The following is a 24033-nucleotide window of genomic DNA, read 5'->3' as shown; positions in this document are numbered from 1 at the left end:
ATTTTCATAAAATAATCATAAATGAATTGGCCTTATATAATTTTTAGTTAGCCTTATTTTATCAGTAGCTTGACTAGGACCACAGATTGTTGACCTGTGTCCATAGGTCCTTATTTTACTGTTGAGAGTTTAGTGGTCTGCTATGTTAATCTACCCATTCGAACACTTTACAAGTTGTGTTCTGCAATGGAATACAAAAACCTCAGAACAGGGTCTCCTCTCTCTTCTTTGGAACAAGTAATTTTATTGTTATATTAGTGCTTTGGTGTTTTTTGTTATTATTGTTGTTGTTTTGAGAGAGAGAGAACAAGAGTGAGAGGGTACACAGAGGGAGAGAAGGAGAGAGAATTTTCAACAGGCTCCGTGCGTAGCATGGAGCCTGATGTAGGTCTTGATCTCACAACCCTGAGACCATGACTTGAGCTGAAATCAAGAGTTGGACCCTTAACTAAGCCATCCAGACACCCTTATTATATTAGTTTTTTGTTTTGTTTTGTTTTTAAGTATTTCAAATAGGTTGAGTCTAAGGAAATCAGGCTGGTGAACATGATGGCATCTTTGTTGGATTCAGACAAGTAAAATCAAGATTGAAGTCTTGCAGATATTTAAAGATTGAATTATCTTTTGTGAAAATTCTTGAATTGTAAAATTCTCTCAGATCTAGGATGTCCAGGAACCTATCCCCTTTTCTCCCAGCCATCCTTCCCAGCTTTTGGAAATGTGAGGGAGTATTTTGCTTGTCACAAAGACTTGGGGAGGGGAGTGATGCTGGCATTTAGTTCATAGAGCCCATGAAGGCCTTAATGGCCAAAATGTCAAGAGTAACCTTGGCTGGGAGCACAGTCTGCAGGCGTATTTTCTTCTATTCTTCCTTCTTCTCCTTTTCCTTCCTCATTAGAAAGTGAGAACCCCAAACTGTACAGACATCTGGGGTGTAATGTGCCTTTAGTACACTTAGGCCCTTCAGCACAGCACTCATTTGGTGCCATTTCCTCTTATAGCTAGGAATTTCCTTTGAAGAAACATTGGTATGTAAATTAGAATCCAAAGGGACATTAATTCTTTGCACTTTCTATATTAGAACATATTTATTGACCCCAGAAGAAGGTATCATGTTATCTTCCTTATCTTCTTTTCTCTTTTATGGCTAGAATCACTACTACTATATATCTATTGTGTATGCACTGATCTAGTTTAGGGGTGAGTTGTTTCCTAACTTCAGCTTTGACAGTGAACCTGTGCTTGTGCTGTTTTTCAGGAACTGTGCAGATTCTCGTTCAGCCATTTTGATTACTCTAAGCCTGATAGGAATTTGGAATTCAGAAAATTTAGTTGCTTTGACTTGTTCACTTATATGTGCTATTTACATTTAGTGTAAATACATTTGAACTGAAGAGCATATGAATATTTGGTTTCATGTTTGGTATCTATTAAATATTGACACTAGTTACAGAAATATATCTTGGAGATGCAAGTTTTTTGGATCAGAATTTCAGCTCTACTTTCCTTCCAACTATTTCTGACTTTTTTTTTCCTTATTATGATTCAGAATATCTGAATTTGATTCATAATTTTCTTTCCCCAGAACTGTTCTTTTCATCTTCCCTGTTGGAAGTGCATCATCATTCTCTTAGGCTAGAAACTTGGGCCTCATCTTTGATTCTTTCTTCTCTTTAATCTCCAGTGTATAGTCAGCAGATCCTATTGGTTCCTTCTTCAGAAGAATCACTAGGCCTTTTCTTTTGCATTTCCTCTGCCACCACTTTACTCCAGTCTTTACCATGCTTCAGTGTCTTACCTCTGGCCTCTCACCTTTTTCAAGCTTGTGACCACTCAGCTTAAAACTACTGAAACTGAAAACAATCCTTTAAAACATAATATCTCAGGAAGAAATGGAAGGCAAATGGACATTAACCCCGAAATCATCTAATCTACAACAGAGAGAAATTTTTCTGTCTTCTGTCCTAAATTTCAATATTTATCAAGTATATGCTCTGTTCTGGTGTTAATAGCTAAATATTATACTTACTGTCTTTTCATTCCCCTTTGACAGTTCATCTCTTTTCTTCAACTATCCTATTTATGCTTTCTCTGGTTTTTCATCTCTAACTCTTAACCCTGCAAGTGCCAGTCCTGTTTCATAGGTACTAAGCCTTGATTTGTTTTAAGCTCCATAAATCACACAAGTCCACAACCGATGGATGCCAATGCAAAGATTTAGTTCCATCTCCTCTGCAGACTAGCAACCTTCCAACCTCAACTTAGGGATATAATAAGGTCTGTTGTCTAAGCTTAATGGTGTTAATGATAGCATACTATAATGGTTTCTGTAATGTAGAAATATAACATAATGGTTTCTTAAGAGAAAGGGTAAAGGAATGAGAAATTGACCATTTGTCTGGTTTTTAATAACAAACTTTAAGAAGTTTGGGAAGAGTTATGTTTTCATAAGTAGTCAATACCTGTAGTATCATGTCTTCATCTTGCTTCTTGCTCTTTCTTGGTTATATCTCTTTTTTAGAGTCATTTGGCTATTCTTAAAGAGTATTTGGAACCACTAGGACTCTGTGCAGTTTAGTGGAAAATTAAATAGCAAAGAATAATGAACAGGTTACTTTAAAAAGTAATAGCTTCATATGTACCTCCCACCTACTCCTGCAGCCCACCCCCTCTACCCCACCATCTGTGGCTAGTAATATTTTGCAAAAAATAATTTGAGATAAATTACTGTTTTCCTTACATGGACCAATGGCCCACTGAATACCATTTTTCTTCATTTTTAGCAGTTTTCATATTTTTTGAGAATGTGAACAGTATGCTTATGTTTCATTCCTTAGAACTTCAGTATGGTCTGTTGTTCACCTGGGATTTGGAAAGTATAAAATAGATCAAGTAAGGATTTTCAAGAGATGGCTTATGTAGCTCTGACATTCATGAAGTATAGCAAGAGAACTCTTCACTGTGGTGAAAAGCATTTTCTAAAACAATACAACATTATCTATATATTGCCTCCAGGTGGTAGTTTTCCAGACAAAGAATATGCTTGAGCAAATTCTAATGATTTACTTTATATTTTCTAATTTCTGAGTTTTTTGTTTTGTTTCTTTGTTTTGTTTTGGTTTTGAGGTTTTTTTAACATTGAAGGAACTAAAATCAAGTTGGTCCCACCGAAGACTATATATTTTTTCCTCATGAGTCTGCTATTTTGGAAATATTTGTTTACAAACACCATATGTTATTTTCCTTTCAAAAAAAGAAAAGTAATCAAGGGCTAAGAGCCAGTCATTTATTTATTTATTTATTTATTTCTCTCTCTCTTTTTTCCAGTCATCGTTTCTGAATGATACAAGTATAGGCATTACCTGGAGTAGTCATAATCCCAGACAAAATTAAATATTTCTCATTTTAATCTGCCTATACAACTTTATTATGGGTGACTGTACACTTTCCATTGGGCCTTTAGAAGTCCTAAAAACAACTTGACCCTTTTGTGGACTTCAGGTTGGAAACCACTATTCTATACTATGTCTCATGACATAAAAAATATTATTTTATTATACCATTTTATTTTATGAAATAAATTTTTGTATGATTTGCGTTGGTTGCTTTGTAGGCAATACTTGTGGGTTACATGGCTCTTCCTTGAGTAAGGGGATTATCTTCCTATCAGGGGTTTATGATGCTTTGCAATTATGAAACAACTCCCCACAGCGCCTTTGAGCCCCTCAGCTGGTAGGTGACATGGTAGTACATGATTCCTTTGAGATAGGCAGAGCCTACATGAGCAACCTTCTCTGCTTATTGTACTTTTTAAGTTAAGTGTCTCAGGTAACTAGACAGGTAATTTAGTTAGTTTCTAAAGAAGGTCAGTGCTTAAATTCTTCCTTCCTGAAACCTCATGATTCTGATATTGGCTTTGACATTAAACAAAAGCCTCTCTTGCTTTCCTTTCTGAACTAATTCATTCTTTGCAGTAAAAGAAAGTACTTTAAAGTTCATATGACCGTACTAATCTCAAGAGATTTTAAACTCCTTACCAGTTCCTTGCTTTGTCATTTGTTGCTCCTCCAGCCACTGGCTGGATATGGGGGTTTGCTTTTATACAAGGAGAGCCGCTGGAGTTAAAGAAAACCTACCTCTTACTGAATCCCACTGGGAGGTTAATGCTAGCCGAACTAGTGGCTTGGTGGAAGAAGGCAGAAGAGACATTAAGAAATGCACAGCGAACTGATGTGACACATTTTAACTTCACAGTCTTTTTTTTTTTTTTTTTTTAAGATTTTATTTATTTGACAGAGAGCACAAACGGGGAGTGGGAGAGGGAGAAGCAGTCTTCCTACTCAACAGCAGGGAGCTGAACACAGGGCTGGATCCCAGGATCCTGGGATCACTACCTGAGCCAAAGGCAGATGTCCAACTAACTGAGCCACCCAGGTGCCCCTTAACTTCACAGTCTTGCTTGCAAATCTTTTCTTTGCCATCTGTGACGAGAGATAATTGATTTATTAGATTTATCTTTCTTCTTCTTTGACTCAACTTTTTCCATCTCTTGCCACTTTGGGAAAAACTTAACCAGTCATTAGGCATCCACATCAAGGTCAGTCTAGGAACAAAACAAAGTTCGTGGTCTTTGGACATTATACCCCAGTAGATCCTTCAAGATTAAAATATAGTGAAGTGTAAAAGCGAAGGAGAACATTAAGCGTTTTATCCAAAAAATAAAGTAGTGTATTCATAAGTTCTGACAGCTAAGATAGGCTTTAATAATATAGGAAAGCCTCTGGAATTAGCCTTTGGGGGGGGTGGTTTTGTTTGTTTGTTTGTTTTTGTTTTTGTTTTTAAGATTTTATTTATTTATTTGACAGACAGAGTTTACAGGTAGGCAGAGAGGCAGGCAGAGAGAGAGGAGGAAGCAGGCCCCCTGCCGAGCAGAGAGCCCGATGGGGCCCGATCCCAGGATCCTGGGATCATGACTTGAGCCAAAGGCAGAGGCTTAACCCACTGAGCCACCTAGGCGCCCCTAGCCTTTATTTTTATAAAGAACATTTTTTGTCTGGGATTTGCGTATAAATAATTGCAGGGGAAGGAGAAGTGCAGGCCATGAGATAATAATTGAAGTTGGGTGAAGAGTATACAAGATTCATTTTCCTCACTTTTATATATATTTATGTTGCACATTAAAGAGGTTTGAAATTTTCAGCACCCCCCCAGTACTCAGCAGTGTTGAACACAATAAAAATTCTTAGATTTGTATTATTGGGGGAAAAACATTTTCTTGTCTATAAATTCTGAATTTAGCACATTATTTTTTTTAATCTGTTAATGTCCAAATTATATTGTATTTATTCAACAGTATGAAAATTTATTGCATTAATTGCATTCTAATGAAACATATTTGATTTTATTTCTGTTCAAGGACACATTCAAGCAAACTTTAATTAGTATTGAGAAGTCTGAAAAATAATGAAAAATAGTATTAAACAGTTTCTCCATATACAGTATGCCTGATACATCTCTGAATAGTATTTTAGTTAAGGAGTCTATTTTCTTAATCTGGGTCCTAACGTAACTTTGCTGCTGCTAAAATGCTGACTTAATCCTCAGTCTCTTCTATATTGTCTAGTTGGTCACTCATATTAAAATGTCTATGTCGGGCGCCTGGGTGGCTCAGTGGGTTAAGCCGCTGCCTTCGGCTCAGGTCATGATTTCAAGATCCTGGGATTGAGTCCTGTATCAGGCTCTCTGCTCAGCAGGGAGCCTGCTTCCCTCTCTCTCTCTCTCTCTCTGCCTGCCTCTCTGCCTACTGTGATCTCGCTCTGTCAAATAAATAAATAAAATCTTTAATAAAAAAAAAATAAAATGTCTTTGTCAATTGACATGCTATGATTTTGATCTAAAGCAAAGATGGGCAAATTTTTATTATAAAGGGCTGTATAATAAATATTTCAGGATTCGAGGGCCACATTTGCTCTGTTACATGTTTTTTATTCTTTACAGCTCTTTAAAAATGTAAAAATAGTTCTTAGCTCTTTTGTAAGAGCCTTATAAAAATAGGCAGAAGGCTGTAACTTGTTAATTCCAGCTGTACAATTGCTTTTTAATTAGATGCTTTGAGAAATAAAAGGTAAGGATCCAAATGTTAAAGGTTGTTTTTAAAGGTAAAATTATGACTCTCATACCAAATGAACACATGCACAAAGATTTTTTTAACTCACTAATTAACCAATTATTAGGAACTGGTAGGGTGTTAAAATTGGTCCAAATGAGAACTGGACTTAAGGAAATCAGGAAATTTATATTCCCTACAAGACAGAATTCATTTGCATTGCATCACCAACACCATCCGTAGATAATTTCCATTTCTACAGAGTTGCAGAGTAACCTAGCCAAAGTCAAAGTTGAAGACTTTTTTGCAGTCCCATAATCCCAAAGGATCCAGTAGATAATAGTGGACATTCCCTTGAAAGGACACTTGAAATCTTTATCATTTTAGTCTTTCACAGCTTTTGCTGACAGTTTCTTATCTCTCTTATGATTGATCATAAATAATTTTCAAAGACTATTTTTGACCACAAAATGGTCTCATGACTTTTGACCTATTTACGTAGATACAATAAGAATGCTCAAATCATACAGACATCATTGAGTTTTCTTTGCAAATCCAGAGCTGTTAGTTTTGAGCTACAAAATTGTATATAGAAGTTTTCAAAAAGAATCTTAGCTTGGACTTTTGAACACCTTTTTTATTTACTATCCCAAGCTTAGGCAACCATGCCCAAGAAACTCTTTCACTAAATTTCACCTGCTTTACTGATAAATTGAGGTTAGTTAATACCAAATATCCCAGCATTTGCTCTAAGGCTTGCAGTGTGGAAGTAAGTGACCTTGCTCAGCATCTGTAAGTCAGGGGACCCTGAAACCAAGTATCAGGTCAGTTTTCTTAGGGGGGATTTTTTGGAAGCATTGTGCCATATATGAAGTTGACTGTTGTTCCTTAATGTGGTTTTTCATGTCTGACTAAATGAAAATCAGTCTCAGATATAACATTACAGGTACATATGGTTACAAAACCCAATTATAGCCTGATAAAAAGAAGATGGGAAGTGTTATCAAGCCTATGCAAAATAACTGTATTGCCATAAAAATTTAAGGAAAACTCAGTATGTTCCTGAATGCTGAGGATCAATGAAAATTAGATACCACTTAATATTTTATTTCAAATCATAAAAACAGAATCTACTAAAATGTGTCTTGGAAATAGTTTAAGGAAAAAGGGAAAGGACTTCCTCATATAGCCACAAAAAATAGAACATAAAGATAACATCAACTATATTCTGCACAAATAACTACAATAAAAAATTTCCCTTTGTCATTTCATTCAGATGGAACTTGGGTCAGCAATCTGTTTCCGTGCAACATCTGCTTCTGGACTAAAAAGCATCCTAGACATCCTGACGCAGTGTAGGGGTATAGTCTTAAAGTTGTCTTAAGTGATAACCAGCTTAGAAGCATGTTCCTAAGAGTCTTGTTCTTTGTTGTTTGTTTGTTTTTAAGTTACTACCTTTTTTTTTTTTTAAGATTTTATTTATTTATTTGACAGAGACACAGTGAGAGAGGGAGCACAAGCAGGGCGGAGAAGCAAAGGGAGAAGCACATTTCTTGCTGAGCAGGGAATCTGATGCAGAACTCAATCCCAGAACCTGGGGCCGAAGGCAGGTGCTTAAGGACTGAGCCACCCGGGCGCCTAGTATAAAAGTTATTCTGAAAGTTTTTATTTTTTTGAATTTTGGATCCACTTTTGGGAAAGAGAAATCAAAAGAGTCAGCAAAGGAGATTTGAATCTTTGATTAAGACAGGATCATGGTGAGAAATGGTACTTGGTTATTTGGCCAAAATGGCAATAAAACATTATAATAAATGTTAAAGGGATAAAATTGTAAAGAATATTAGCTCTTTCATCAATAAAGAACTTTTTTTTCTTTTCAGGTTGGTTTGTTTTGTTTTTTATTCATTAAGGATATAATAAATCAAACATAAAGCCAGAATGTTACTCTGCTATGAAGTAAAATTACACAGAAGATAAAAAATAATCTTCATGTTGTAAGATGAAGGCACTAATCTGTAAGTCAAGGAAGTAAGCTCATCAAAACTGATCACATTTGCCAAAATCTGAACATATTCATGGCTTCTTTTCAGATCGCAGTAATATAAACCGAGGCAAATCAAATTCACTTTCTAAGATTTGTCCTTTTTTGAAATTTTGGAACAGACTGTCACTTCAATTTGGGACAAAAATGTTCTTTTTCTTTGAAAACAAAAGGACTAGTAGTTCTCTATCACTATCGCTCCTACTATAGTTCCAGCCACCTATATCAATTATAACTTGCATTTCAGGGAGAAAACTGGATGGAGGGAATGAATAATAACTATCTGGCAAACTTAAGCATGTGAGGGAGCACCTCAGTGGCTTAGTTGGTTGAACACCCGACTTTTATTTTCAGCCCAGGTCATGATCTGAGTGTTGTGGGATTAAGCCCTGCACTGAGCTCCATGGTAACGACCGTCGTTAACTCTTGATTTCTGCTCAGGTCATGTCAGGGTCATGGGATTGAGCCCAGTGTTGAGCTCTGTCCTCAGTGTGGAGTCTGCTTGTCCCTCTCCCTCTGCCTCTTACCTCACAACCCCGCACATGCACGTGCGCTCTTTCTCACTCACTCAAATAAATATAAAATCTTTAAAAAAGAAAAATCCCAGTGGTAGGAAATGAGAATAGAAGAGCTTTACGTCGGGTTGCCTGGGTGGCTCAGTCATTAGGCATCTGCCTTCGGCTCAGGTCATGATTCCAAGGTCCTGGGATCGAGCCCCACATTGGGCTCCCTGCTCAGTGGAGAGCCTGCTTCTTCCTCTTCCTCTGCTGCTCCCCCTGCGTATGCTCAGTCTCTCTCTCCGTCAAATAAATGAATAAAATCTTAAAAAAAAAAAAAGAACCTTATGTTAGTGTTTGGTTTGGTTTTCTCTAAGTGGTGAGATTACAAATAATTTTTGCTTTCTTTTATGCCCACTGGTGTTTTCAAAGTTTTCTAAAATAACCATGATTGTCATGAAAGGAGATGTATTAAAAATGGTAATAAAGAGAGTTAAGCAAACATTCACTGGTGTTGACGCTAGGGCTTGTTTTTTCTGTTGTTTTTGTAGAAACAAATACTCTGTTGAAACCTTGCAACTTAATTTTTAAGCAAAGACAAAATTTGTGTTAGTCATTAAATTCTTTATTAATTTGTTCTGGAGAGTCAAGGTCAGAATTCTGTGTCTCTAGAGATAGAAGAGGAATTTCTGGAGCTATGGTTTCAACTGAGAATTTTCTTCAAATTCATTTAAGATGGTTCAGATTTCATTCAGAGGGCTTCATCTGATTTAAATGAAGGAAGTTATGTGAAGCTGGTGAATGCTGATGGAAAGACCTTCTTTGACCTCTTAGTACTGTGCTGGGCTGAGCTTCCAACTCCATACTTAAGTAGAAGTACAGAATTATCACAGCTTTAGGCACTGACCTTTATCAAATTGTCTTCTTATCCGATCCCTTTCTGGGTATTAACCTCCGAGAAATGTTTCTACATATTATACATTGCACGTGCTACACTATATTTTATATCCCTGAAGTTCTTTCTGTGCACATTCCACAGAACTGCTTTTACAAATGAAATAATAAAACTCAGATTTGATAGTTTGTCTAACTCCCAAAGTGACTTTTTCAGTGCAGCAACAGTCTCTTTAAGATGTTCAGTTCTTTCATACAGTATCATGGGTATTCAGTAAATAGTATATGATGCGGGAGCCGAGCCTGGGCTTAACTTTGTGGTGTTTCAATCTATTGTGTAGACTTCAAACAATTCCAGTACTTTTCCTTCAGAAGTGTTTTTCCCCTTCATCCATAGTGAATAAGACTTTAGCATCTCATGCTCAGTTTTTTCTTGCTCAGTTTTCATTTAAATTATTTTGTGAATCTAAAATAAAAAATAAGAGAAGATATATTAGGAAAGCATAGAAATTGTTTCAGCAGTCTTTTAATCCTTTATCCAAACATGGGTGGATTGTTTTTTCTTTGTATTTATTGAAGCAGGCTACCTGAACACTTTTTTAGAATGTTTTTAACCTTCTTTAAGCTATTTGTAAATCTTATCTGGTTTTAAACTAAAGATGTGAATGGTGAATTCATGCCCTGTAGCTTTAAATTCAACCAGTTTGATGCTTTTGTTTTTTATAAAAGATGCTCACAGCTCCAGAAGAGAGGCAGATACTGTCTGTGATCTCCATTCTCAGAGTAAAACTATTCATTTGCATTAGCAGCTCTAGCAAAACACACACACACACACACACACACACACACACACAATGCTTGTTTGGCAGAAGCTTTCTGTTTATTCAGCACAGAGTCCTCCCAGGCTCCCAGATGTAGAAAGCTTTAAGAGTTGATGGACGAGACAGAACCGGAACTGTACATAGTCTGAGGTGGGCACTGCGGAGGATTGGCTATGCGGGGATGTTGATGTGGTGCGGCTGTACCTGCCTGTTCTGTGAAAGACACTTCTCTGAGGCTGTGAAGGTGAGAAGCCCAGGGAATCCACTAGAAGCTTCATTTCGGCTCGCTCTTTGGTAGGGGAATGCATTCCCAGTGGTAGCTGTCCTCATTTACAGCGTTATTCTCGGAAACCAAGTATGTGCAGCCGTGACAGACTATGCCACAGCTCCTCTGCAGTTTGGAAGCTGGGACAAATGGAAAGAGCACATAGTCAAGAGAGGTTGTGATTTGTTTTCACTGTCCAAGCTTGGTCTGGCAGTACACAATGAAGGATGAGCTTTGTGGCAAGCAAAATCAGCAGACTGCCTGACAGGGGGTTTTGGTAAGATAAATGTATTGCTTGTGTTTGGGGGGCAGGGGGTGGGGAGGGATTCTTGGATTTTTTTCTAACTATTATTTTTACTTTTCTGTATCAGCTACATAGAATTGCCTCTTAGCAATAACAAAAACATTTTGCAGAATGCTGTTTGAGGGAGAGGGATGACCCAAGGAGCCAAAAAGGAAAACATTATTTTTGATCATTCAGTTGTGACCTTCAGAGATAATCATCAAGTTTTCTCAGATGTCCATGAATAGGCAGAAACCAGGAATTTCCAGAGCAAAGAATGCTGACTAACAGATCTCCTTTCTTTTCTTTAAACAGTTACAGTTCCCCCCACCCACCCACCCACCGCCCTGCTTTTTCCCCTAGCTTTCCCTATGGCCTAACGGTGGAAAAGAGAAAAGCTCCCTGCTTTGAGTTGTTGCCACTGGAACAGTAATAGGCTGAGAACATAAGTATGGAGGTGGAGGAAGGCAAAATGAAGAGTCTGCTATTTTCATAGCTGTGCGTTGGTGGGTGTTTGTCTTGGGTTCATTATCGTTGCTGTTCAATATCAAGTGGTTGTTAGTGCTGTATCTCTTTGCCTGTACTGTGATTTAATCCCTTTATGTTCTATTTTGTATGTTTTTCTTTGCCAGATCCAATTCTGTCACTATGAAAAGTTTTTCTGTTTCCATTAATACATACTAGCCTTTATTAGAGAAAAGATAGTTGTAGAAAGTAACCCTGAAATATTTATGGGCCACAAGAAAATAAGGACATTTTTCTCTTTAAAATGAAGGTTTTCAGCAGATTTGGGGGTCTTGATTTTGGAATCTATAACAAGCATTTTATGACAAGTTAAAGAAATGGGTTGCATTAGATCTGTGAAATCCTACAGGAATCACTTTGCTCTAATCTACTTTAAGTTAGATCTGTATCTTGGTTTTTTCCAAGCCTGAAGGTTTACTTTTCCTCACCCTATCTTACGCAAGTATTGCTGGAAGATATGTTGATTGTTTTTATAGTCTAACCTGAGATCTTGTTCTTGGACCCCTCTTTAAACCAGTAGAGAGAGCCACCTGCTTAGAGTGGGCACAGAAGAGACCCATTGACATCTGACTTTTTGCTGACTCATTGGTTATATAAGCCTTGTAAATACAGTTATCCATATACTCTATTAGGGGCAGGTGGGCCCCTTCCTGTTTACTTATCTTTTCTTATCTTAGCATCCTTCTCCTTCCTTTAAGCCTTTTTGGTAACATAGTCTCAATTATTTACCAAGTGAATTCTAAGATGTGAATGGACAAATCTTTTTTCTTTTTTGGAATTGCTTTAATTCTGTATTTTCATCTGGATTTTGATGAAATGCCAAATTCTGTATTCTCTTGGCACATGAAACTCACAGTAATAATGCCTTTCCTCATTTATAGCCTGGTTAAAGTAACTTCCTTTTCTATCTTGAGACCTCAATTCAAATCCTTGTTCAGGAATTCTTCTGACTTCCCAGTCTGAGTAGGTTTCCCCTCCTTATTCCTTTTCTCACATCACTCTGTTTTCTTTTTTCCTTTGTAGTATTTCTCTCAATTTACATTTTTAATTACTGGTTCATCCATCTCTCCTTTTCTCCACTCAACCATTAAGCCTCATGAATGCAAAGACACCGTGTTTTGTTCATCAGTATATACCAAACACCTAGCAAAGTGTCTGGTTGAAAGTTGAAGAAGGGCTAAGTAGGCAGTATTACAGAGGCCCTGCTATGAGAAGAAAGGATGAGCAGCAGGGGTTGAAAAAGGCGAGTTTGACTAGAGTAGGGGAAGCGTGCTGTAAGATGAATCTAGAGAAATAGATGATCCAGGGCCTAATCACATAGGACTGACTTGATAGACCATATTCAGATAATTGTTCTTTATTGTAATTGTGGGAAGCTGCTAAAAGAATTTAAGCATTGAGTGGTTTAGGACTTCTTTTTTCAGAGGTGCCTGGGTAGCTCAGTCAATGAAGCATCTGCCTTTGACTCAGGTCATGTTCCCAGAGTCCTGGGATTGAGCCCACATCGGGCTCCCTGTTAGGCAGAGAGCCTACTTCTCCCTCTCCCTGCTTCTCCCCCTGCTTTTACTCTTTCTTTCAAATAAATGGATAAAATCTTTAAAAAAAAAAAAAAAAAAAGGACTTCTTTTTACCTTCTTTTTTTCTTTTTTCTTTTTTTTTTTTTTTTTAAGTAAACCAGCTATTTAAAAAATAAACCAACTATCCCCAGCATGGGACCTAAACTCACCACCTCAAGATCAAGAGTCGCATGCTCTACTGACGGAGCCAACTAGGCACCCCAGGACTTCTTCTAAAAAAAAAATTCTCCAGCTTAACTGAAAGCCTAACTGAATGCAGGTAGATCAGTCAGTGTTCCAGGAGAGAGGAGACAAAAGAGTTTGTCCTAAGGTTGTGGCAGTAGAGATGGATGGGAGAGTATTATAATTTGATGGAAATTAGGAAAGTAAAATAGATAGGATTAGTGTTGAATAGGGGTAAAAGGCAGAAGATGTGAAGAATTATTCCTGGGCTTTGGTTTGGCTTGGTTTTGGTTTTGGCTTGTTTAGTAACCTGATGAATAGTAGTATTTTTGCTGAGATAGAGAACATTGTAAGAAAACCAGGTTTACAAGAAAATCATGGTGTTCGGGTTTTGGATATATAGATTTTGGTATTGTCAGGTAGCTTGTGGATCTTTAAGTCTAGATTCCAAAGGAGCTTATTCAACTATTACCATTGAGAAGCTTTCAGAAATATCCTTGGAATAAAGTGCAAAACAGTGGTTTAGACCTGCTTTGGGAGCTGATCTCCCAACAGAGCCCTATATTTATAGCTTCATGAACCCTTCAATTATCTTTTTTTTAAGATTTTATTTATTTATTTAAGAGAGAGCACACAAGCAGGGGAGTGGTAGGCAGAGGAAGAAGCAGTCTCCCCACAGGGCAGAGAGCCTGACAGGGGCCTCAATTCCAGCACCCTGGGATCATGACCTGAGCCGAAGTCAGGTGCCTAACTGACCTAGGCTCCCCTATTCAACTATCTTTAAAAAGCTAGTACATTTCCTTCTTATGGGCTTTTGTTCATACTGGGTTGTCATCCTAAAATGCCTTTCCTTACCACTTCTCTTTTTATCAAAAACTTGTTTCTTCAAGGCTCATTTCTTTTTCTTTTCTTTTTTTTTTTTTTAAGATTTATTTATTTATTTATTTGACAGAGAGAGAGAGAGAGAGAGAGATCACAAGTAGGCAGAGAGGCAAGCAGAGAGAGAGGAGGAAGCAGGCTCCCTGCCAAGCAGAGAGCCCAATGCAGGACTCAGTCCCAGGATCCTGAGATCATGACCTGAGCCAAAGGCAGAGGCTTAACCCACTGAGCCACCCAGGGGCCCTCATTTCTTTCTTTCTTTGTTTTTTTTTTGTTGTTGTTGTTGTTGTTTTAACTCCTCCAAGAAATCTCTGTTCCCTTTGCCGCTGCCGCCTTCTTCTTCTTCTTCTTCTCCTTCTTCTCCTTCTCCTTCTTTCTTTTAGATTTTATTTATTTGACACACAGAGATCACATGTCGGCAGAGAGAGAGGGGAAAGCAGGCTCCCTGCTGAGCAGAGAGCCCCATGCGGGGCTCCATCCCAGGACCCTGGGATCATGACCTGAGCTGAAAACAGAGGCTTTAACCCACTGAGCCACCCAGGCACCACCCCCCTTTGCCGCCTTCTGAATGCATGGCTCCTTTCTGTGTTCAGGTACTTAACCTTCATATGTACGATATCATTTACTTAATTGGACCTGTATTTCAGTCGAACATTTTCACGTCTCACCAACTAGATCATGTGTTTCTTGAGAGCAGAGATTCACCTTTTTTCAGTGCTTTATAAAAGGAAAATAAAGGATAATTACAAAATGAATTAAATAGTAGAAACCTCAGTCTTTTGTATAGTCTGCTTCTTTAGTATCATAGCACCATATCCTTCTTCCATTTTTATACTCCTAATTTTCTCTAGGTTGTCCCTCCATTTTACCCTGCAGATACCTAGATACATCAGAGAAATGTTCTTCTTTTCATATGCAAAATCCCTGAACTAGTCATTTTCATTAGATACTTTTACTTTATTTGTAATTTATCAGAAAAGCTGAAATCTTGCTATTGCTCATTACCTGTAGAAAAAAGTGGCCAAGACAGGAAGGACTGGCATCCTTAGAGGATGTCAGAGACACCTAAGAGATGCTACTAAGGTTATGCTGGAGAAAAGCTGTTGTGATGGAGTAAGCCCTGTGGGCATCTGAGGAAAAGCATTACAAGCAGGAGAGACACTAAGTGGAGAAGGCTTGAGGGGCGCCTAGGTGGCTCAGTGGGTTAAATCCTCTGCCTTCAGCTCAGGTCATGATCCCAGGGTCTTGGGATCAAGCCCTGCATCAGGCTCTCTGCTCAGCAGGGAGCCTGCTTCCTCCTCTCTCTCTGCCTGCTTCTCTGTGATCTCCGTCTGTCAAATAAATAAATAAAATCTTTAAAAAAAAAAAAAAAGGCTTGAAATGGGTACATGCCTGGTACATTCCAAGAACAGCAGGGAGACCTTTCTAGCAGGTGGCAGTGGAGTAAAGGAATGAATAGTAGGAGTTATAGTCCAGGAGGTACTGGATCTGACAGGTGCCAGATCATGGTTTTTCAGGCCATTGTGAAGACTTCGGCTTACCCTGACTCAGACAGCCCCTGGCAAGTTTTAGGTGTAAAAAACTGTTGTGACCTGATACATTTTTAAAGGATCACTCTAGCTGCTGTACGAATAATTGATGATAAAATACTGATGATAAAATATTATTCCAGTGATAGTTACGAGCCTATTGCTGTAGTCCAAGCGAGAGTTGATAGTGGCTTTTGCTAGAGTGGCAGTAGTGGAGATTCAGTGAGATGTGGTCAGATTCTGCATCTTTTTAGCAACTAGAACCCAAAACATTTGCTGGAGCAATGTAGTATACACAGAGGGTATCAGCATAGACTCTGTAAGCAGACTGTCTGGATTATGTGGATTAATGAAGTGTAGCCATTAGCTGAGATGGGGAAGACTATAGGAAGAGCAGGTTCGGGCGATATCAGGAACTAAGTTTTGAATGTAGTAAATTCAAAATGACTGTTAGACATCCAAGAAGAGATATTAGGTAGGTAGTTGAGTATATGATCTGGAGTTAAGCAAGGTATGGGCTAGAGGCATACATTTGGAAGTCGTCAACAAAGAAATGGTATTTAAGACCATTTTAAGAGGGCGCCTGGGTGGCTCAGTGGGTTAAGCCGCTGCCTTCGGCTCAGGTCATGATCTCAGGGTCCTGGGATCGAGTCCCGCATCGGGCTCTCTGCTCAGCAGGGAGCCTGCTTCCTCCTCTCTCTCTCTGCCTGCCTTTCTGCCTACTGTGATCTCTCTATGTCAAATAAATAAATAAAATCTTTAAAAAAAAAAAAAAAAAGACCATTTTAAGAGAAAGAAGAGTATTTAGGGATGTATAGCCCTTCCCTAGAGTCTCTATTCTTTAAGCTACTGAACAAGCCAAAAAAGTTGAGGGATAACCAGGTTATCACAAACCCTGTGGAATTTTCCAAATTGTTTCATTGCTTTAGCAATTTATCAAAATTGAGTGAAACAAATAGGATTAAGCTGAGGCTTTAGAAATCTTTTGTTTTAAGGAAACTTGTGTCATAAAAGTATTTGTAGTGAATTACCATGTAAAGGAGAGCTATTGGTGGCAAATTTTACAAATCAGCTAATCCACACATGGATTTTTTTTTAAATCCCCAGCAGTGAAAACATTTCTTTGTCACCTTTTGCTGGTTGGAGCATGCTCAGAAAATAGATACTAAATTTAGTATTAACCAATTTTTGTGCTTCAGACTAATCATTCTTCATTCTGAAGTCGTGTAAGAATGATTTTTGAATAATCCATAGCTTAAATCACTATTTCTTTTTAACAGGTTATAATCTCAGAAGGAAACTTGGATCATTTATTGCAAATGTCAATCAGTATATCCTCGTACGACATTTTTGATGTTCAGGCATGAAGTCTCTGGTTGGATATTTCCGGTAGCATACATGAACTGATACTTGAAACCCCCTGGTTAAGTTGAACAATGCACCTCTCCTTATTTTCATTGTATGTTACTTATTTTTTTTCTTTTAGATGTCAGGGAGAAATATCTCAGAATCTGTTATTCATCTATAAAATAAATTTTCTTAACTGGATGATCTCTTAGGTTCCTTCTCAAAGAAACTGTACTTATAAGACTTAATAAACATAACAAAGCAGCATGTTATTGTCAACTTATACCATCACTACTATGATTGCAGGCTTTCCTTAAGTGCTTGCTTTTTTGCTTTTTTGCTTTCTCCCTGTACTTCCAGTGCCTAACATAGGCCCTGTCTGTATATAGGAGACATTCTGCTAAGGTTTATTAAAATGACAGTAAATCATCTGACCAGGCTCACATGAATCCATTAAGTCCAAACATCAAGCCTGGCAGTGCTAATCCTCAATGATGTCTTTCACATAAGCCAGGAAACCAGCCCTCCTGTGACAAAGCATTTCTAAGTAGCAGTCCTAGATCTTATAATGGATATTTTGCAGTTGGGTTGGAGCATGGTGGGCCAGATAGGATGTTAATAACCTAAGCTAATATTCAACACAGTTGGTTTTTCCTCAGCAGTCTTGGAGGGAGGAGTATCATCTCTTGGAAGCTGTTTTTCTTATAAAAATACTGGCGTTTATTCCATTTGTAGTAACATAGGCTCAGTCACTTGTATGACATATGAGATCTAGGAGGATCATATTAAGGAGATGCTAGTGAGCATTTATATTAAACATTTACTAGGTATCTTTGCACAAAGCATTGTGCTATCTTCTTGGAGTACAAAGATGGAATATGACTTGATCCCTATCCTCAGGAACTTAGGTCAGTAGAGGCAAGACACCCAAACAATCATTTCAACATAATGTAATAAGGACATTGAGAGAGGTGTATGTTTATTTATATGGGAATATGAAGAAAGCCATTAATCCAGCTGGGAGAGGGAGATTGTCAGGAAAGATATCCTGGAGGAGGTTACATGTTAACTGGGCCTTAAAGGATGAGTAGAAGTTAGCCAGAAAAGAACAGAACATGCCCTGGAATATATGGACAGAAGCCTAGAGGTGTGACACAGCATGCCATGTCAGAAGAACCAAATTACAGTTGTGACCCTTAGCATATGTGGATTTAAATGTAAGGTTTATGTTATTCCCAAGGAATCCATTGCACAGGGGTTTTTTTTATCATTTTGCTGAGACATGTGGTAGGATCTTTAGCCACAAAACTATAGTGAGCAAACTCCATCAGAATTCGCATTTCAGTGAGCATGTCTTCTACTCATTTTCACATGTGTGGTATCACCCATGATGATTTTAAAACTTTGTTCTTTATGAAAAGTGGGCCTGAAGAGTGCTGAGTATAGAAAAACATGTGGGGCCTAAGTGTTCTTTGTCACAAAGGAAGTTTGAGAAACTAGACTAACGTGCCAGATTTAGAAGTGGCCAGGATTATCATCATGAGTATTATTTGAATTTTTTAAACTTTTTAAAATTAAGCAATAAAACATTATTTTATTGCTTTTTATTTATTGATTTGTTTATTTTTATTGCCTTTTTATTGCATATAACAAGAGTTCTGTATAAAAATATGAAAAAGTGATCCCTAGAACTTACAGGAAATATTCCATTCTGTCCAAAGATTATTTATCAAGTGAGAAAAAGCCTTTGTGACAAGTAAAAAGGTCTGTTTTTAAGACTGTATGTCAAATCTTGATTTTTAGCTCCAAAGTAAAAATGGAATGGGTAGAGGAAAAGCTTGCTGGTTATGGGCTAGTGGAACTTAGTTCATTTTTCTTTTCTGCTACTCCCACTTGAGATTCCTCTTCATTCCACCGCAGACTAAACGTCAGTCTGAATTACACATAAGAGAATTGCTCAACAGAGTTGTGCTTACTGTGAGAGGGGAACAGCATGTCATTTCTACAGTGAGACACTGGAAATAGATGAAAAGTCTTACCATAATGAATATATAACTTTGTGCAGAAAGTGCTGATAGACTGTGGGATTTCTTTTCTTTTTGTTAAGAGTAAGGTGTTGGGGATGTTGGCAAAGGCAAACCTCAAGGAGATGATGATACAAAATTGAAAGGCAGAGCTGTGTAACTTCCAAGGCAGTACTCTTTCTTCTGTTGTACCTTCTCAATACAATCTGCCTGGCAGAAAAAGAGAACTTTATATGACGGACCAGAGCATCTTTTATCATTGATTAGAAAATAGATTTCTGGGGGCACCTGAGTGGCTCAGTGGGTTAAGCCTCTGCCTTCAGCTCAGGTCATGATTTCAGGGTGCTGGGATCAAGCCCCGCATTGGGCTCTCTGCCTTTGTGATCTCTGTCTGTCAAACAAATAAATTTTTTAAAAAGAAGAAGAAGAAAAAGATAGACTTCTGTGCCGTTCTTAAGACCAGCATTATGAATCTCTAGGGATTACGATTTGTATTGGAGTTGGGGGGGTAGTCTTCCAAAAATCAAACATTCTATCCTTTTACCCCCACTAAGTGCACTTGAATTAAGCCACACACTCCAGTTTTGGTTCAAAACCATGGCCTCATATCTGTGAGGTAGAAATTTTGGAAGAACAGTGGACCTGGGTCTGCAAGTGCCTGAGTGTGAATTTGCAAAAGCTGGTGCACAACCCATTCAATGAAATTGGCCTTGGTAAAGATCCACCTTCAGAAAAAACAAAATAGTCCAGATTCTGTTTGTTTTCAGATTAATTACAAAGACTTCCCCACTTTCCACCTCCTTCTTCTTTTACCTTAAAATGCCTTCTTCATTTTCTCCGAAGTGATGTGAATTATTTAGTATAAATAAATGGTGCAGAGATTTCCTGAAAGAGAGCCGATACTCTATAAAGCATAGATAAAATTATTTCATTCTGCTAAGTAGACAGGACTGGGCTGTTGGCATTTATTGAAGATAGTGATGTCAAGTCAGGGATTTCTGAATCTCTTCTTGTTACAAATATATGCTTGGATTTTGAGTAATGAACCAAGTAAGGAATAGAAAAAGGGTGACTTCTTGAACATTCACCATGTTTGGCAGGCATAATCTGATTTAACATAGGTTTAATAACATTTTTTCAAAGAATCTCATGAGAAAATAATCCCATTTTATAGATGAGGAAACTTAGGCTCAAGGAAACAAGAAGGTGGCCCAAAGACACCTAGCTAGTAAGGTGGCAAAACCAGGTCTGAACCCAGGTCCTACTCCTGTCACTGCTCTTTCCACCGTTTTTCTTCATATGATTGTTCTTAGAGCTGGGTGCCCCCATGTTCTGACACTTTCATACACTCAGAAAGTAAATAAAATGCATTTGCAAATGAAAATTTTAAGCCATTATAAAACTTTGTGAAATGTTCTCGAGTTGGCTCTACTCTGCTCCTGATTAATTGGTGTTTTGAGGCGTTGCTGTTTAAATTTTCTCTTGGGTTTTTTTCTGATCAATTAATTCAGGTCTGTTAATAGATAATTTAAGCCTGGCAAATGAATTTTTTTTTTTTAAGGTTTTATTTTTAAGTAATCTCTATACCCAACATGGGGCTTGAACCCATAACCCCAAGGTCAATAGTGGCATGCTCTACCGACTGAACCAGCCAGGCACCCTCTGGCAAATGAATTCTTAATAGGAAAAGACAAAGTACAGGCAAAGCACCTTATCTGCTTGTTATAGCAACAGCTAGATAATGAACAGTGGCTCTGACCAGACCCCTAGCTGTGGAGCACATTGCGTAGCTAACAATAAGTAGACACAGTATATTTACCTGGGTTTTGGGCCTCTCTTTTTTCTATACAAATTATTTCTATCCCCAGGCTTGAGTGACTGGGACTTGCTGTACTGGGGGGTATGATCACTCATGAAAGCCCTCAGGCTATGATCACACGAAGCCCTGTTGAGTAGGTGATATTGCTGCTGCTGCTGTTGTCAAACTGCCCTGTTACAAAGGTAGTAGGAAGTAACTCACAGTTGATTTGTAAATTAGTGATAGCAATGTCTGTTCATAAGGTTGTTATGAGCTTTGGAAGATTAGCTAGCTGGTTAGTCAGCTGCCTAGCCACAAAATCAACAGTCAAGAAAGTTGACTAATACCAAAAAAAAAAAAAAAAAAAGTGGAAAGAAGGAAGGAGACTATTACTATTTTTACTATAGTGTTGAATTAATTATTCCCATTATTCCTTTGGTTCAGACTCTGTCTCCTATGATTATGCCTGAAATGTGAAAGATCTTGAGTATATTCTAGAATCTTTTAACATTTGAATTTTTAAAAATAATCACCTAGAATGGTACAAAAATAATAGCCAGTATTAACTGCTTACTCTGTGCCCAGGACTATTTTTTGAGTGTTTTTATGTTTATTATTTCATCTTCAAAACAGTCTTCTGAAATAGGTATTAGTATTTTCTCCATTTTACAGTTGATGAAATGGATGCAGAAGTTAATTAACTTGCCCAGCCAGGGTCGCATGACTAGTAAGTAACAAAGCTAGACTTGAACCCAAGCAATTTCATGCCAGATTCTATGCTTCACTACTACACTAAATGTAGCCATAGTCAGTAATTTTGTTTTTCTGATTTGTGCCTTTTCTTGTATGTTTAAGAAAATCCTCCCCGCTGTATTTTCCAATACTGCCTTCCAAAAGTTGTAAAATTTGCTTTTAACATCTGCAGTTTAGTTACCTGTCTGGAATGAGGATAGGAATCTAATTTTATTTTGTTATATATAGATAGCCTAACATGCCAGCAAAGGCATTTGAAAAAGAGAACCACTCTTCAGTTGGTGCATGTATAACTCACGGCTTAAATATTCTTGTCTCTGAAGGCTTTTGTTCATAGCTCAGAAGATACCCAGAGGGTATTCACAGCCCCTGTGCTATAATTCTGTAGTTCAGTATTATCTTTTTCTTGCCACCTCTCTTCCTCTTCCTCTCCTCTTTTATTTCTCCTCCCTGCCTCTCACAATTTCTGCCTCTTCTCTCTCCTTCCTTTTTAAGGATAGTGCTTGCCAAAATTTTGGAAGAGTCACTGAGTCATCAAGTGATTCATGGTTTCAGGTGTTAAACTACCCTCCTGCTGAAGCTGTGGGTTAGTTTTCTTTGGAGGCTGAGAACAGTGGGTTCTGTCAGATGTACTCTTGCAGGGATATTGATGACTCTAAGTGGGAGTCATATACTGGTGGAATATAGTGTGGCCCCAAACAGCCTAGGTAGGGCAGAAGTCAGATTAAAGATAATATGGCTTACTTCTTCCGCCACTGTGTAGGGAAATAAAATCAGAACTAAACTGTCATCATTTGTAAAAAATTACATAGAAATTTTGTTCTTTTTTCAAATTTAGAAATATAATAAAACTATGATTCTAGTACCAAAGCTATATTTTCACCAGTATGATCCATATTTATGTTCCCTGAGTAATAATTAAACTTGACTTCTGTATCTGCACTTCTTTAGACAATAGACTACATGTAAGATGATATTCAAATTAATAGCAAAGAACCTAAGAAAACTAGATAATACATGAACTTGTAGTCTTGAATCAGTGATACTTTTTTTTTTTTTTTTTTTGAATCAGTGATACTTTGTAGTTGCTTTCCTTTCCACACTGTGGTAGATTTTGAGCTGTTAACTGAATACACAATCAGGGTACATACTATACCCTGAATTACATATTGTAGTTGTGAGATCTGATCTATTGTATACTGTAGTTGTGGGATCTGAAATCCCTTTCAGAAAGAAAATCACATAGTGGAAACCCTGTACAACTTAAGAGAGTGACTGTAAGGCACTGAAGAAAGTGGGTTTCCGGGAGCTCCTTTTTCAACTTTTGGCAACGTGGTTTTCTGGAACTCTGGCTCATTCTCCTTTCTGCTGCTTTCCCTCTGGCCCTTTCACTGCTTATTAGCTTGTACCTAAAATTAATGGGGCAGATGGAGGAAGTTATACAAAATAATTATTGTGCTAGTCCCTACACTATTCTGGATATTTTTTTAATTAGTGGAATGAACATAATGTCATTTTGCTCTTCATTTCAGTTTTAAATTATCTTTTGATTTTATTTAAATGTACATTATTTCTCATTTGTTCATCTGAAAAAGAAATAATGTGTTTTTATTCACATCAGTAGTAATACATTAATTCCAGTAATGAACTTTCCACTAATGAACTAATATTTTTGGAGTTAGAGATCACCATAATTCCTTCTCAGATGGGAAACTGAGGAGATAAAACTGAGGTGAAAAAAAGACTGACAAGTTAATTACCAGTATTTCACGAATATTTCAGATTTGGTGTATTATCACAAAAATGTAATTCACACTTCTAAAATATGAGGGTAACCTATATACAGTTCTTTCTTTTTTTTTAATTTTTTTAATTAAATTGATTTATTTATTTTCAGAAAAAAAGTATTCATTATTTTTTCATCACACCCAGTGCTCCATGCAATCCATGCCCTCTATAATACCCACCACCTGGTACCCTGATCTCCCACCCCCCTATACAGTTCTTTCTATCAGATTGCTGCTGGCTATAGATTTTGGAATGAGGACCAAATAAAGGGATATGATCTTAATTTCCAAGATGGTAAATTTATAATTTGACACTCATACTGGCCATTTTTATTACCCTGAGATGGGGTTGTTGTTTTTTTTTAAGATTTTATTTATTTATTTATTTGAGAGAGAGAGAGAGCAGGGCAGGGGTAGGGGCAGAAGGAGAGAAAGCAGACTCTCTGCTGAGCGGGGGGAGCCTGATGTGGGGCTCAGTCCCAGGAACCTGGGATCATGACCTGAACCGAAGGCAGACAGACAGATGCTAAACCAGCTGAGCCACCCAGATGCCCCGAGATGGTTCTTTTATTATTTATTTCTGCTACTGCGTAGTAGAGAGCAGTTTCTACAGACTTTTTGCATGAGCCCTACTCCAGTTCATGACAAGCCAAACCTGAGGGTTTTTCTCTCCTGAGTTAGGGAAACCTGACCTCTTTCTAGCTTTGGCTAATGGCTTTGAAATAGGATGGTTTCAGTTTTCACA

At 37.7% G+C, this 24033-nt stretch overlaps 1 protein-coding gene across 8 annotated transcripts in view; it reads left to right on the top strand.

Moving 5' to 3' along the window:
* TMCC1 (transmembrane and coiled-coil domain family 1) overlaps positions 1-24033 on the top strand; it is a 254562-nt gene that overhangs the window by 204527 nt on the left and 26002 nt on the right. The window contains exon 1 of one of the 8 annotated variants that reach the window (XM_032349514.1): positions 10253-10603. The exons of the other annotated variants lie outside the window; for them this stretch is intronic. Within the exon in view, the coding sequence (XP_032205405.1) occupies positions 10541-10603 (63 nt within the window). The 5' untranslated portion in view covers positions 10253-10540. Of the gene's footprint in view, positions 1-10252; positions 10604-24033 lie in introns of those variants that run through there. 8 annotated transcript variants of the gene reach the window in all.

This window comes from Mustela erminea, chromosome 1, assembly GCF_009829155.1.
Source record: "Mustela erminea isolate mMusErm1 chromosome 1, mMusErm1.Pri, whole genome shotgun sequence".
Taxonomy (NCBI): domain Eukaryota; kingdom Metazoa; phylum Chordata; class Mammalia; order Carnivora; family Mustelidae; genus Mustela; species Mustela erminea.
Note: the sequence above shows the minus strand (reverse complement) of the source record. Positions and strands in the feature narration are given on the sequence as shown.